Below are 15,456 nucleotides of genomic sequence, written 5' to 3'. Positions count from 1 at the left end.
TACATTTTTTTAAGCATCAATATGTTGGTGGGTTGTGAAGTCACACGGGATTGGCATGAACTTTTTTGTAAAGGTGTAAACAAATGGAAGCCATGGAAGGAACAAATATGTATAGGCTGCATAGGCGCAGTTGTGCGCGGGGGAGAAACAGGGAAAACGCAGGAATTATAGATATATATCAAGTCATACAGGCGCACGTGCATATCATGAGCCGTGGAGTGCCCAATGTCACGAACACTTAAACGAGAGGATTGACAAACATACGAAAGAAAAGGTGCATGCGTAATGTGCGCCTCGTAATGTTGCGCGAAAGGGACTAGCCAAATGGTCCCCGTGGGGGAGGCATTTCCTAAATTTTGAAATCGTCAAGTGGGGGTACTTCGGAAATTTGGAGCTTCAAAAATGAACGAATTAAATTTTCTTCGCTCGAAATGACGCAAAAAGAAAAAAAAAAAAAAAAAAAAAACACTCACGCACAGACACACGCTCCTACTAGTACAGCAGATCGACTCCGTTGATGCTATTAAAAAAGGATGAAGCGTCCATAATTTTCTTGTTTTTCCGCTGCAATTTGTAAATTTTCAGCTGGCTATTGTCCTTGCAGAGAATGTTTATGGCCCCTCTATTAAAAATTGCCATTTTGCGCGGGATGCCGTCGAAGCACTTGTGGCTCTGAAGAGTGTCAGCGTCTTTAAATTGGTGGCGATCCTGGCGGCTGCTATGGTCGCCCGAGTCGTGGGACGTTTTAATTAATTTCACCTCCATGGCCATGAGGCCACCCTTGTGGACGAAGAAAAAGGTACATTCCACCTTGGGCCAGTTTATAAACGCCCTCACTTTATTATGAATGTGCAGGGCGGTTGAACAAAAAAAACAAACATACCTTTCTTCACTTTTTATTTTCGGTGCGTAGCTATTATTTTTATGGGTCGAAGGGACCATGAGATAATTTCTCAGCCAAGCTTGATTCATTATATCCTGCCCAATGTTTGTATGCAGCATGGACTGATTCATTTTTACGTTACGTGGGGTGATATATTTTTCCTCATCATATAGCAAATGGCTAACGTCTAAGTGATCGTAATTATTATGTGTAGAGATCGTGGAAGGGGTGGGAGACTCCCCTATGGATTGTAACTCCCCGTTCGTGCTATCCACTTTGTAATTGGCGAGGAAGAAAATATGGGTCATCAAATGCAATGACCCCATGGTGAACAATATCGTAATTATGTCGTTAAAATTGAAATCTTGATCAAATGTAAGCCCACTTCTTATCAAAGGAGGGCCCGCATCGATGCGCAAATTGGTGAGAAATATAGAGTACCCAAAAATCGATTCATTATTTAATAAACTTCTCTGAATGGGGGATGCACCCCGGTAGAGTGGCAATAAGCTTGGGTGCAAGGTGTAGACATTGGCACCAATGTTCTGAAAAAAGGAAGCATTAAATATTTCTCCGAACGATGCAGAAATGCACAAATCGAAGGTTTTATTTTTTAGCAAATATGTGTCATTCCTTATTTTATCGTAATAAAAAATTTTTATTCTCTCTTTCTCTGCTTCCTCCTCGATGTGCGATTTTTTGAACTTTAAATGTCTTCCCTTTTTTCTAGGGCTCTTGGTAATAACATGATCTAACACTAGATCATTTCTTACGTACTTTATTATTAACGTGATCACTTTAAGGCATAACAAACTGAACTCGTTGCTCCCTATGAATAAAATGCGAAGTTTTGTCCTGCCCTTTTCTTGGCTCTCATCACTCTGTGTATTTCTCCTATTTTTTAGTGCATAAATTTGGTGCAGCATGTCCATAATGGTCTTTTTCCTTTTGCGCAACTCTTCCTTAACGTCTACATAAAATATTTTACTCCTGAGTGTACTTTGCACGGTTCGAATGATTTCTAGGTAGACGTTATGTAGGTGTAAATTCACCGCTTCGTTTTGAAACACGTTATGGAGGAGAATATTATGGAGGAGAATATTATGGAGGGGGATATTATGGAAGAGGATATTTGTTCCCTGACACAATGGTGTGCGCCTCTTATGGCTGCCTCCCTCACTAGGGAAGGGCTGATACTCCGCATTGTCATTTTTAAAGAATGAATATTTGTTCACGAATCGGTTGGGCCCAATTAACGGATTTGTAACATGGTCGGGGGGATTTTCCCCAGCCGGATGATAACCGTGCCAGGGGGGGTTGATAGGCAGTGTACATGACAGATTGCATGAGAGATTACATGACAAATTGCATGATACCTTTTGGGTTTCTTTAGAGCAACGTCTTCCCCCGTCGAATTGTTCGTTCTCGCCCCAACTGGACGATAACCCACCGGTGCCATTCAACTTTGTGAGATTTAATTTATCCCGATTTCTTCCTTTCGTTTCACTCGTTTTTACATCTTTCGCACTAATTTGATGCACACTTTGGGGAAAATTTTGAGGAGGCTGTCCTTTTTTTCCAACATGTAATCTGTTAATGTAGCACAATTTGGACGTACAGATCTTTAGAAATATTACGAAAAATATTGGTACAACATGGCAACTGGTTATATTCATATTAGGGGACACGCGTGTGTGCGGAGTGATGTCGTGGCATGCATTTTTTTTTTTTTTTTCCTTTGGAAGTTGCTCAGGGGAAGTGGTGTGTGCAATGGTGGGAATACATTGTTGAAACGTTTTTTTCTTTACATTTTTTGTTTCTTTTCTGCGAATATTGTATGGACAGTTGGTAATGGCTACACTCACTTTCCCTTTGTGCAGGAGCTAGGCGACAGCCTAGTTCTCTCCCTCATAGTATAGTACACTTTCCCGCAACGGTATCGGCGAAGGGTGAAGTTTAAATTTATACTTTTTTCCCTTCTTTTTTTGGGGGAGGAGGGGGAGTGGGCTAAATTCGCAGCAAGGATGTAAGAAGTTTTCCCTCCTCCAGCTTTGTCATGTTTGCTTTTTGGCACGAAAGGAAGCGAAGCAGTGTGGAGTTGGAATAAAATAAAAACATTGCGTGTGCCACAAAATAGGCTTCGCAAAGGAAGGAGGTTTGCAGAATACCACAGAGGGGAAGATGCTGCCTGGCCTTTTAACAGGAAAAATTGCTCCGCGTGAAGGTGGCACAACAGAAGGGCTAAGAAAGTAGAGTTCAATTTTGAACGAACTGCGGCGCTCGTGGAATAGTGTAAAATGGATGAATGACATTAAAGAAAAAAAAAAAAGTGGGCAAATTGGTCGGGGCAGAAGAAACGGGCACAGATGGGACTTCCCAGAAAAATGGCGAAAGGTGAACACAAAAAAGGGCGAAAAAATTAACACAACATAATGACAACTGGATAAGAAGCACAAAGGATATAAAATATAAGGGGGGGGTGATGGTATGCCCATCCTTGGGTGAACCACGCACGAGTGTACTCTGCACCCATTTTGGAGAAAACAACTTGCAGTGCGCACCGATCTGGATATTCTTCTACGACGAAGCAGGTGCCCTTACCCATTGGTGTAAAACAATGTGGAAGGAACTATAAATCTCTCCACGTCATATTTCCTGTAAAAAAAAAAAAGAGGGGAATTTATGTGGGAAGTGAGAATCGGGGAGCTAGCCAAAGTGAGCAGCTCGAGTGCATGGGGGGAAATGAGCCACAACGTATGCCCCTCAAAGCATCATTCTCTCTGCACAATTGGTCGTGCACGACGGGCAGAGGGAGTGAAAAAAAAGTGAATCAGTTGCCACGTACTGGTTGAAAAAACAACTTTTTGTCTTATGCACACAAAATGGCAAACGCTAATCATACAAAGTGACAACAACGGAAATAGGAAGAACAGCAACAAGAACAGCAACAACAAAAAGAAAAAAAAAAAAAAAAAAAAGTCGTACTTCTTATTTTTGTCGTCGAGGATGCTGAAGTTTAGGATGGCAAAGTGTGAATTGTATATAGCAGGGGGCACATCGTTGGAGGACTGGTTCATGCTGGACAAGCGTTTTGAATAATTTTTTATCTGCTTATAGGAGAAATTTTTTCCTGTTTCTATTTTATCCCCCAAACGGTCATCCTTATATGTATTGAAATGGTCCATGGAGGAGTGAACACTGCTGCCATCTCTTGAGCAATTTCTCACCCCCTTTTTTTCTTCCCCCTGAGAAGTTAGCATATTGTCCAAACTGCTAATTAACTCAATTTCGAGACATTTTCTGAAAAATTTCGACTTGGATAGAGACAACTTTTTTCGCATTTTTCTCTTCTTAATGGCAATAATTTTGAGCTTATATTCGGTCATATTTTTTTCCAAGGAGTATCTAACATTGTCCTTGGAAGTAAAGTTGGCACGGATCAAAGGACTCTGATAATATATATTAATTTTTAGACGTTTGGAAAGAAAAGACTTTTTATTAATTATGCTTATTCTGAAGAAGAACAGATCGTTTAGGAGATTTTTTTTGAGGACATTTCCGCAGTTGTTACAAAGTATTTTTTTCTTCTTGTGAATGCACATAATTTCGTTTTCCGTCGATTCGCTATGACGGCTGTCCCTGTTCTCGCTACTGGACAAGTTGGACAGGTTGGACAAGTTGGACGCGTTGCTCGAGTTGGATGCGATGGACATACCGAGCATGGAACACTTTTCCGAGCTAGACATGTCATCCTTCTTTATGTGGAAGATTTCATTGTACAGCTTGGTATGAATCAGCATGCTGTCGTTGACGTAATTGCTGGCCTTTGCGCAGCCCTCGGTGAGCAGGCAGAAATTCGCCGACTTATTTTCGAAGAGGCAGTGCAGATTGAGGAGGCCCACCTTTTGCGCCCCGCCCCCGAGCACGTTATGTGGGTTCGCAGCTGAGTTGCCACAAAAGGTGGCATCCAAGTTGCCACCCAAGTGGTCAGCCCTGTCCCGCTCGTTGCGGATCTGGCTGAGCAAACCGTTTAGAAAGTGTTCACTTTTATCTGTCAAATGCGCTTCATCTTGCTGTGCTACGCGGTTTTGTCCAACGTTGTCGTACAGATCATGCTCTTTTACACACTTTTCGAGTCGACTTAATTCCAAGTGGAGGTTCTCCGATAGGTTGCAGTGGCCCACTATTTGGGGTGCAAAATACTCGCATCGTTTGGCGTGCTCCACGTTGTTTGAAGGTGGGTCTCCTTCCCCTTTTTCCAACGTCGGAGAGGCAGTTTCAACTTTATCCAATCTGTTCATAGCATCGGCGCTCTCTCTTTGGTTTGAATGCGTCTCCAAATTTTTGTAGTCATGCTTGTAAAATAAGCTGCTATGTTTTAGTAATACCTCCTTTGGGGCTTCCCCCCTTTCCTTCCTTCCTTTAGAACCGGCAGCGGTGCCCTTTTGGACACTTTCACTCTCCAAATGGGGAATAGATTTACGAACCGATTGCAACACATTTTCCAATATCGAAATTTTATTCACTTCTGTGTCATCATTTATGCTTCCATTGGATTCACTTGATGATGACCCTTTTGTGGAGTTGTTCTTCTCATGCATTGTTACGCTATTAACAATTTCGTAGGAGCTCTCACACGTTCTTTTCGTTTGCATGTTTCTTTTATCGTGGGAGCTGTAGCTTAGATGCAGTGATGAACATTTATTCGGGGGGTATTTATCTGCGAGGAGGGTTGAAGTGGAGCTGTTGCAGGGTTCAAATGGGGCAATATATGCATCATTGTGGAGTTGTTCATTCTGTAGGTTCCCCTTTTTTTTGTCTATTTCGTTTGGGAGGATTTTACTATTCGTATTTAGGCCACCCCCTTCGATCTTCTCTGTGCTTATGTTAATTTGGAGGAGGGGGTCACTACACATATCATCATGCAGGATGAAGAAATCATCGGCGTGACCCACTTCGTTCGTTAAGGTTAACCTATTTTTTTGAAACCCATTTGGATCATCACGCAGAGAAATCACATCTATGTTGGATTTCTCTTGAGAAGCATTCAAATTTAAAAATGAAAAAATGGATTGTTCTACCAAGTTGTGAGAACCGTTAGAAGGAACCTCTTCAAGGGAGAAATGGAATTCGTTGGTGATATTTTCTGGAGAAGAGTTGATATATTCCTTTATTGTTTCACCTTGTCTCTGTTGATCCATTGCACTGATGAAGGTACCTTTCCCTATGTTGACGTCATAACTACATAAAGCATTTTCAATAAGAGTCAACAATTTTAATCTTAATATTTTACTTCGATTAAATCGAAATGGAATAAAATATTTTTCTTCTCTCTTAAGAGGAATGCCTTCTTCTATCTTCTTTGCCTCTTTTTGGTCTTTTTTTTTTTTTCCTTTTTTCTAGGTAGAGAATTATATTAAACTCATCATCGGTGTAGCTGGTGTTTCCAAACGAGTGTGTATCCGTCGGTTGGAAATTTTTATTTACTTTCCGCAATTCTTCTTCCATAATTTTGTTAAGTTCGTTGTTTTTTATTTCTCTCATTTTTTCCTTTTCACTTTCCGTTAGGGAGCTTGGCGATATGCAACTGGCATGGATTTGTTCTAATATTTTCCTGTTAATAACCTTCTCCTTTATAGACAGGATTCTTTGTGCCTCGTTAATAATGTTACTGAATTTGTTGATGACGATGCTGTGTTTATTTCTTAGGGAATGCTTTCTGTTGTGTTCTTTGATTGTGTTTGTTTTGTTTTTTTCGTCTTCTCCGTTTGTTTCGTTTTCTCCGTTTGTTTCGTTTTCTCCGTCTGTTTCGTTTTCTCCGTTTATTTCGTTCTCTACGTTTTTTTCGTCTTCTTTGATTTCTCCGTGTTTTTCCCTTTTTGACTTTTCTGCGTGGTGCGCGCGTTGGCTCTTTGGCGTCTTCATGTTTGTTGCTCTCTTCTGGTCGATAGCCAGTTCGCCATTCTTTTCACTTTTGCGGGGGGGTTCAAGGGGGCCTCTGAGGGAGGCGGTCTCCCCATTTAGATGGCTTCCCTCATTGAAAATCGCCCTGGGCACCTCTCCCTCATAGCAGTTGTAGTACTCGTCGCCGAAATACACCTCATTATCGTCACTGATTAGGTGTTCCTTCGGGTTGGGGCCATTTGCATTGGCGAAGTTATCCCGTCTGCTGCTAACGTCCTCTGGTTCGGGTCCCGTACCCTCGCTGAGGTGATTCTTCCCATTTGGGAGTAAAGCAGTCTTATCCAAGAGATTGTCCCCATTTTGTCCTTCCCTGACGTCTCCTCCTGGCCCACCTTGTCCCCTTCCTATGATCGCACCAGTGGACCTGTTCACAACTGGGGCAGATTTCTTCTTCTCTAATATCCTTGAGAACATCGATTTAATCTTTCTCAAGCTCATTTTTTCCTTCCCCCTTTTCGCGAAAAATAAGTTACCCTTTTTGTAGGTACCTCCCCCTACGGATACATCATCATGTTGCCTGAAGAGGTTCAGAGAAAACTGACTGGAGGGGTCATGGATATTTATATGCAGAGAATTATGTGCGTCTAAGAGGATGTAGCCAAATTGGGAGGACTTCCAAAGGAGGATGATGCTCGAATTTAAGTCGTTACACATGTTTTTAATTGACATGTTATTCTTCTGTTTGTTAATTTCCTTTGATAACTTTTTATTTTTTAAACCATTTCTGGGTTCCCCCTTTTCTGGAATAGTGGACAAGTCGGTAAGTACATCAATGGACGGGATTATCCCCGGTGTAGTGCACATGGGAACCGATTTGCTAGATGTCAAAGAATACAAATTTTTAATAGCATCCGTGTCGTCATATTGCAGAGATACAATGTTCGAATTAATGTAACAGGAGGTGTCGTTAGGGGGTTCACTAAAATTTAATGACCTCTTACAGCCGTTATCATTTATAAGTACGTTTAGAGAAGACCCCACAATTTGGTTCTTGAACTTGTTCAGAAATATTTTTCTTCTCAAAAAAAAGAAATTTATGATTAGGGTTATATTATTAGAGTACTTCTTAGCATTCGAATCGTTCAAAGCGAATATGAATTTTAACAGGGACACTTTGTTTTTCCTTCCTTTGGTGGACACATCTGATGGTACTTGTTCTGTCTGGCTATTTGGCGTGCAAAAAGATGCTTTCTCATTAATGCGCGGGTTATCAGTATTGTTTCTTCTTTTTCGATCTATTTGGCAACTTTCCATTGGAGTATTTATGCTTACATTTGGAGGTGTAATTTTACGTGATCCACTACTTCGGTCTTTATCTCTACGTATGAATTTTTTAAAACTAGCCATTTGGGGGATATTCTTTAACTTCTTGAAGTAATTTTTTCTGTTTTTTTTAATGAGAGCCGTACGTTCATTTTTGTCTTCTTTTCCATCGCTTATTTCTGCCATGTGGTTATCCCGTTTATCATTAACAAGTGGGTCATATTTCCATGTCTCTCTTTCCTTCACGTTGAACACAGAGCCACTTATTCTCTTTGCATTTGTAGGAAGGTTCCTAAACTGGAGAGTTTCCTCTTCCTTAAGTGTGCATGTGGTCATACCATCTTGTGCCATCTCTATGGTGTAGTTAGATTCATTCCTCTTCACAACATCTTCTATTGTCATAGCTTCTTTAGTTCTCTCCTCATCGCCTACCCCATTTGTGCAATTTTTTTCTTCCATTTCGCTGAATATATTTTTTCCGAGTGGACACCTTCCACTGAGGAATTTGTTACTCTGGAGGATAACATCGGTGCTGTTTTTAACCCCAATGCTGGTGGCTCCTCTAGCTTTAATAGGTATACTCTTTATTGGAGTTCCTGTGGAGTAGTCCCATCCACTCCTCCTCTTTCTGAAATCCTCCTTCCGCTTTTCACTTCCGTACTGGACTATGTCAGCCCGTATGATGTTAAACATGCAGATGTGCTTCAACACCATGGAAGGATTCCCTATTTGGTTTATCTTCCTAACAGAGTAGAAGATATTTTTCATAATTTTTCGGACAGTGTTGAAGATTAACCTACTTTTGGTGGGGATCAGAATTCTGGAGGTCGTTCTGCAGTGGGGGTGTGATTCGATCACACTGGAGTCTTCATCGAGGGGGGCGCTACTACCCTGTTGGTGACTTTGTGGAAACATCCCTTTTAAGGGTAAACCGCTTCGTGGCCAATTGGGGGGGAGCTCTTCCTCTCCTCCACCGTGGTGCCAATCTCCCGAACTCTGGAGTACGTACTTTTCTATGTGCACTTTTATGAAACAAACAAAGTGTACTAAAAATGTGTAGAAGGAGCTCCTCACTATGTTGGTAGTGGGATTGCATTTTCCTGTCTTCGCCGCCACGTCGTTTGCTTCGCTTTGGTTTGTATGGATTGCATGGGTTGCATGATTTGCATGGTTTGCATGCGTTGCATGTGCTGCATGGGTTGCATGTGTTGCATGCGAAGCATGAATTGCATGGATTGTAATTTTTCTTATCGTCGTGTCCTCTAAGGAGGGATTCCTTTTGGTTATCGGAGGGGAGGGGCTTAACTGCCCTGTTTTTGTGTTTCCCTCGCGGGGGCACAATTTGGTCTGTTTATAGGTGTCATGCAGTGGCTCCTCATTTGTAGACTCCTCTCTATTTTGCGGGGGCCCCCTATTTTGCAACTTCTCCTTAGTTAACCACTGTAGGGTGCTCCCCTCTTTCTTCCACTTGGAGGCCCGGATTTTCCCAAAAACGTTAAAGAAAAAGAAAAGGCAGTCCATAACTTTAGGCTCAGTGTATGGATGCCTGCACATGATGTTGTGGATGACTCGATTCATTTCCACAATTTTGGCACAAGAAATAGAGTTCAGAAATTTGGAATAATTTTTCACATTAATGCTACGTATAATGTCATTTGTTTTTTTTTTCAAAAGGTAACATGTTAATTTTTTTTTTTTTTTTTTCAGAGTGGGCATTTTTCTACTCTTCCTAAAAACTTTTCTCAATCGTAGTAATTTGCAAGTGATAAACATTTGTTCTATCTTGTTCATGCACGTTTTGTTCCTTGTTTTCTGGAGGACCATGTGGGAGATAAAGGTTGGCATATATTTCGTCATTTCTTCTCTTCGTTTTGGTCTTGCTCTTTGGAGAATCTCGATCATTTTTGTAAGCGGCAAATGTAGGATAAGCGCTGCGGCGGTTTCGCAGTCGACGAAGACGGAGTTGGCGATGTGTTCCACCTTGTCTTGGCACAGGAGACTGCATAATGAGGCATACTCGTCTTCGTTCAGCTGGTTAAGGAGGAGAACCAAATTGTGCTCATCGATCATGTTCACCAGTTCCCTGTGTGGATGAGCGGCATCCGCATGGGTGTAGCTATTAGGAGTGGCAGCGGTGGTGGGAGTGGTGGTATCAGTGATGGCAGCGTTCGTGACAGCGGTGGTGGGAGTGGTGGTATCAGTGATGGCAGCGTTCGTGCCATCGGTGGTGGTAGCGTTCGTGCCATCGGTGGTGGTAGCGTTGGTGCCATCGGTGGTAGTCACGTCCATAGTTGCTTCGCTGCGGTGGTGCCCCCGCTCGGCGGCCGGGCCTTGCCGTAAGACTATGTCTATTATGACCCTTTGCAGCGGAGTGGCGCGCAAAGCAAAGTTGAGCTTCCTCTGCGTGAGGGCGTGCAAGCAAGGAACGGCCTTCTCCTGGGGAAGAGACACGAACAACTCCACGAGTAATTTCAAAGATATATCATTAACAATTTGTGTCAAAAATTGAATAGGCAATTTTGCAGTGAGGAATTTAAACTCTTCCATTGAAATGTAATTAATGTAGAGAATAATTTTGGTTAAATTGCATCGGCTGAGTAAGGTCTCAGCATTGGCCTCATTTAGGTAATTCACAATTTCCATAATTTCCGGAGCATTGAAAGATCTTCCAATTTCGGAGGCAAACATGGGAGTCAATTCCTTCACGTTAATCGAATGTCCAATTTTGCAAGGGGGTAACATTTTCAACACCTTAACAGATTTGTATAAAGGCAATTCGTTTATCAGCCTGTTGAGAGTTTCTACAGAGAGGTTATTGGCTAGCTGATGTAATTTTTTAGACGGCAGCAAGTTGTGCATTACGTACAATTTTTCGTAAGTTATGTTGTCTGAGAAGAGACTTATTTTCTGCATAGGGAAACATTCTGCGATGTGATAGAACTTACACAAAGGTATTCCATTCAACAAATTGATGAGGATTTTTTCCTCTATATGGTTTAATATGTATGCTACCTTGTTTTTCGACAGGTTTAAGAGTACACTGATGGATGTATTTACAGACATGTGGTTAACAACTTCAATTATTTTTTTTTGGTTAAATGAGAGAATAAAATTTTTGTAATTATCTACATGAAGCAAGTTTATCATTTTTTTTATCTTCTCCAAAGACAGGAAATTGAAATATTTTACAATGTCGTAATTTTCGCTAAATGGAATGGTTAAATAGAGGAGTTTTTCTTCGCTTAGGTTTTCCATTACGGTGATAATATTTTTGGTTTCATCTTTCATCGACACGATGAGCTCTCTGAATTGAATTCGCGACGTTTGTTTTGCTGATAGTGGGTCTATTAGGTGATGTGGTACCTCTACATCCTTCTCTGCGCGATGCATTTCATGGTGTAGCGATTTGTTCGGGTGATTCTGTTTGCTGGTCCCGTTTCTGTTGACCTGATCTATTTCTCCTTTTTCTTCTCCTCCGCAGCAGTTCCTTTGGGGGTCACCCATGTGGGGCTCCAAAACGGTCCAATTTGCTTCCCTACACGCGTTTTTCTTGCAATGCTGTATGGTGACACCCAGTTGTGTTTCCCCATTTGGCGAATTTTTTTCCACTACGTAGTTAAGGTTATCTCCTTCTTGCGCTTCCACAGGTGGTGTCTTTTCCGTGGTTACATCGGTGTGGACTGAAAAGGGGGTGTCCTCATCTACATTGCCTTTAATTTCATAATCATTGTTGACGCTTCCCTTCTCTTTCTCATCAGAATGGTTATAAACAAATTCATTCTCAGCCAAAGCGGCATATCCAGCATTGCTGCTAATATTTCTCCACTTTGTTTTGCCACTATTGCTCGAATTGGCACTGTCTCGCGTTGGGCTCATCTGGGTTGACAGCTGCTTCTCCACGTTGCCCAGAGTAATGTCCCCCTCATTTGGGAGTTCCGTCGGTGTGTCCTGCCCCACAGGTAGGAGCTCCTTGGGGGCATTTTTCTTCGCCTTCTTTTTGGCTCTCTTTTTTGCCTTTTCTTTTTCCCTCTTTTTCTTAGTTTTACAATTTTTCACATTTTTCAAATTTTTCAAACGTTTCAAACTTTTCGAATTTTTAAACTGTCTGAAGGGCTTAAAATATTTGAACGTTTTTAAGGTGTTAAAATTCTTGGACGATTTTTTCCTCTTCTCGTTTGATTTCGTTTTGTGTAAAACTTTTCCTTTTTTACATCTGCTGGTTGTTTTTCTTTTTTTTGGCTCTTCATTTCCTGAACATTTATCTTCCAAGGGAGTTCCTCCTGTTGCTTCTTCCATTTTGGGAGGCTTTTAAGCGTGGGGGCGCGAAGGGGCATATGCTGCGTCCCTATGCTGCGTCATACATAGCACAGAGGCATGCATGGGGGTATGCAAAGTGGATCGGCCGAGTGAGCGGAACAGTGGGTGGCACAACTCTTTACACACAATTGCTTGGGTAACTTCTACCTTCCACGTCGCAAAAATGGATGCACCTCTATAGTGGGTAGATATATCCCTTTAAAGCACAAAATGATAGCGGTAGGGAAGGTATAGCATAAGGTGGTTGTGTGGTTGATCCGAAAAGGGACACCTTACACGAATTGTATAATGTGGTCGCAGATTTTCAGAGGCTATACGCACACATACTGCCTTGTTATGCACGCGCGGACGTGCTAGTAGAACGCACCTTAAAATTTTTTTTTTTTTCACTTTTTGCATGAAATGAACCCTTACATGTGGATTGGCTTCTCAAACTGCGTAGAACAGATTTGGCGCGGGGACTTACATTCGGAAAAAAAGAAAGAAGGAGATGATTTATGATAAAATGTTGCAAAGCGTTGTAAAATGTTTCAAATTGTTGTAAAATGTTGCAAAGTGTTGTAAAATGCTGCAGGATGCTGCATGGTGCTGCGAATGAAATGTGACTTGATGGCGTGGCCCTCCCCATGGGGACCCCTTCGACAGAATAATTCTTGCGACGAATTTCCAACCGTATTAAGCGTTTTCTTAAATTGAAAAATGTAGATGCAAGCATAAACGCATTCACAAATTGTCAGCGTGAGGATGTGACAAAAAAATGCAAGTTCTTTTGAACATATTTTTTTAAAACAACTTTTTTTTTTTTTTTTTAAATAATTTTTGGAAAACTCAAAATGAACGAGCTGTTCTGTTTTTTCCCCAATTTACGGGACCTTGCAAAGAGTTCAGGCAGAACAAGGGCGGTTCTTTTTCTGGCATGCTTCTTCTTCCTTTTCTTCTTCCTTTTCATCCCAGTTAAAACTACCACTCCGGGAATTTTCCCCTCGGTTAGCAGTCGCATGGTGCATACTTGCACGTCTTGTGCGTACGGCGGGTTAAGAAGGAGGGACACAGGTTAGAAGACAGAGGCCAGAAGCGGTTAGAAATTATTACCAGCGAGGAATATAAAAAAAAAAAAATTCTACATCAAGGGAAGAACAAACAGTCTGGTAGAACATGCATGCGTGAAGGAGCAGTGAACAGGAAGTTTCCCCTTTGTCAATTTGTGCGGCCTGTTCTGTTCAGCAATTCTGTGAGAAGTGCCATTTTTTGAGAATAATTGTACCGTACAAAGAAATACCCATGTGTATGCAAAGGTCTGTATTAATTCTACGCAGTTTCTATTTTTTTTTTTTCTTTTCTTTTTGAGGCTAAGCCCACGACACGTATATAGACTGGTGCGAACGAAACGGGTGCAAATCCAAGTGCACGGAATTATTCCTCACCTGTTTGCTTCTTCTGAGTTCTTAGGCAGTTTGTTCATTCGTCTTTTTACTCATTCTTTCATACTTTTTTTTCTTTTTTTTTTCCAATTAAAGGTGCGGCGATGAATGCGTTAAATTATTTTCCACTCGAGTGCACCCCAATTTGTTCTACTCACCTGTGCCAGAATTTACAGAGGCGTAATGAGCATATGAATTCCTTTTTTTAATAAGTAAAAATGAATGCGTGGCACAAAGATGTGCATATTCTATTTTTTCTTTTTTAACTGCGAAGGAGTAATCGTACGCGGGCGTCGCTCAGAAGAAGAACATGTTTCACGTATTATATCTGTGCATTAGTTTTGCGCTTTTTTTTTTTTTTTTTTTTTTGATTCCCCCTTTGGCCGTTCCATTTGTTCTACTCCTTTTTCTGGAATACTCCATGGCACAAATGTGTGTTCGGGAAAGCATGTCCTTCTGTTCTATGAACTTTTTTAAAAAATGTTATCGTGAGTTCATCAATATGTTCATGACATGAAAGGACCATTTTTCCCTCGCGCATGGCCATATGTATGCTTCTCCCACGCCGCGTCAAAACTGTTTTGCAATTCTGCACAATTGGAATTACCTGAAAAGGCATTGCTTTAATGGGAAATTCACCGACATTTTGAAGAAAATAGGCCAATGTGACTTGAAACAATTCTTGTACTGATGGTACTCACGGGGGGGGCAGATGCATAATAGGGAATTCAACCGGGTGAATTATACTGGGTTTCTTTTTTTTTTTTTTGCAATCGTGGGGGGAAATAAATTCCCAACACTTTAATAGATGAGCCCTTGAGCATTCACATATGCTCTGCTCTGTGTGGAACGGACAAGCAGCACAAAATGAATTCTGCTCATATCCCTCGCCACATTTCGCATCGTAAAGGTAATCACTCCGTGTGTTATTTCCTCCCACTCAATTTCCCCCCCTTAAAATGTAAAAATGTCCTATTTTCCAGGTGTATATCAAAACAGGGGGACTAAACTGTGGCAGGAAAAGCTTATGAACAAGTTCCTAGCAATTTTGCTTTCCCCACTGGAATGGTTCCTCCTTCGCGGGGATATAACTCTCAAATGAATGTCGAATGAAATGCTACTTACAAGTAGAAGGGGTGCAAACCAGTGGTGCCCAATTTTACACACCCTGCTAGTGAAGGGAGCGGAAAGAGTGTTAAAAACTTCAATTCAAATTGGCAATCATTTTTCCCTTTTCATGTGACAGTGGGGATACTGGTGCATACGAAGAAGTTATGCATTTCAGCTTGTAGCCTCAAAGAATATAATGTAAAGTATCCCCTTTTCTCAGTAAAAATTGTAGAAAAGGTTAGCAGTAGGGAAAAAAAGGGAAAAAAAGGGAAAAATAAGGGAAAAAAAAAGAATAAAAGAAGAAAAGAAAACTAAAAGAAAAACAAAAGAAAAGCAAAAGAAAAGCAAAAGAAATAAAAAAAGGAAAAAAAAGAGTCCCCTTTACACGCACTACCCATACACATTCCAACTTCTAATGAAAAGTGATATCTATCCTTTCGCAATGAAGGGAAGAAAAATACCATTTATGTCAGTTGAAAAAAAAAAAAAAAAAACAAA

General features: G+C 41.1%; 2 protein-coding genes across 2 annotated transcripts; both read right to left on the bottom strand.

Moving 5' to 3' along the window:
• Window positions 1-492: 492 nt before the first annotated feature.
• C922_00505 (methionyl-tRNA formyltransferase) lies at window positions 493-2,559 on the bottom strand (the record flags this gene model as incomplete). The annotated part of the gene is made up of 1 exon (XM_008816121.1): window positions 493-2,559. One exon carries the CDS (start codon window positions 2,557-2,559, stop codon window positions 493-495), a length of 2,067 nt encoding a protein of 688 aa, XP_008814343.1.
• Window positions 2,560-3,480: 921 nt separating this feature from the next.
• Window positions 3,481-12,406, bottom strand: C922_00504 (hypothetical protein; the record flags this gene model as incomplete). The annotated part of the gene is made up of 3 exons (XM_008816120.1): window positions 3,481-3,538; window positions 3,869-6,282; window positions 6,371-12,406. The coding sequence occupies 3 exons, from the start codon at window positions 12,404-12,406 to the stop codon at window positions 3,481-3,483; spliced, it is 8,508 nt and encodes a 2,835-aa protein (XP_008814342.1).
• Window positions 12,407-15,456: the final 3,050 nt, after the last annotated feature.

The sequence above is a fragment of the Plasmodium inui genome, assembly GCF_000524495.1.
Source record: "Plasmodium inui San Antonio 1 unplaced genomic scaffold supercont1.2, whole genome shotgun sequence".
Lineage (NCBI taxonomy): Eukaryota > Apicomplexa > Aconoidasida > Haemosporida > Plasmodiidae > Plasmodium > Plasmodium inui.
The sequence above is the reverse complement of the archived record's forward strand: the minus strand, read 5'-3'. Positions and strand labels throughout refer to the sequence as shown.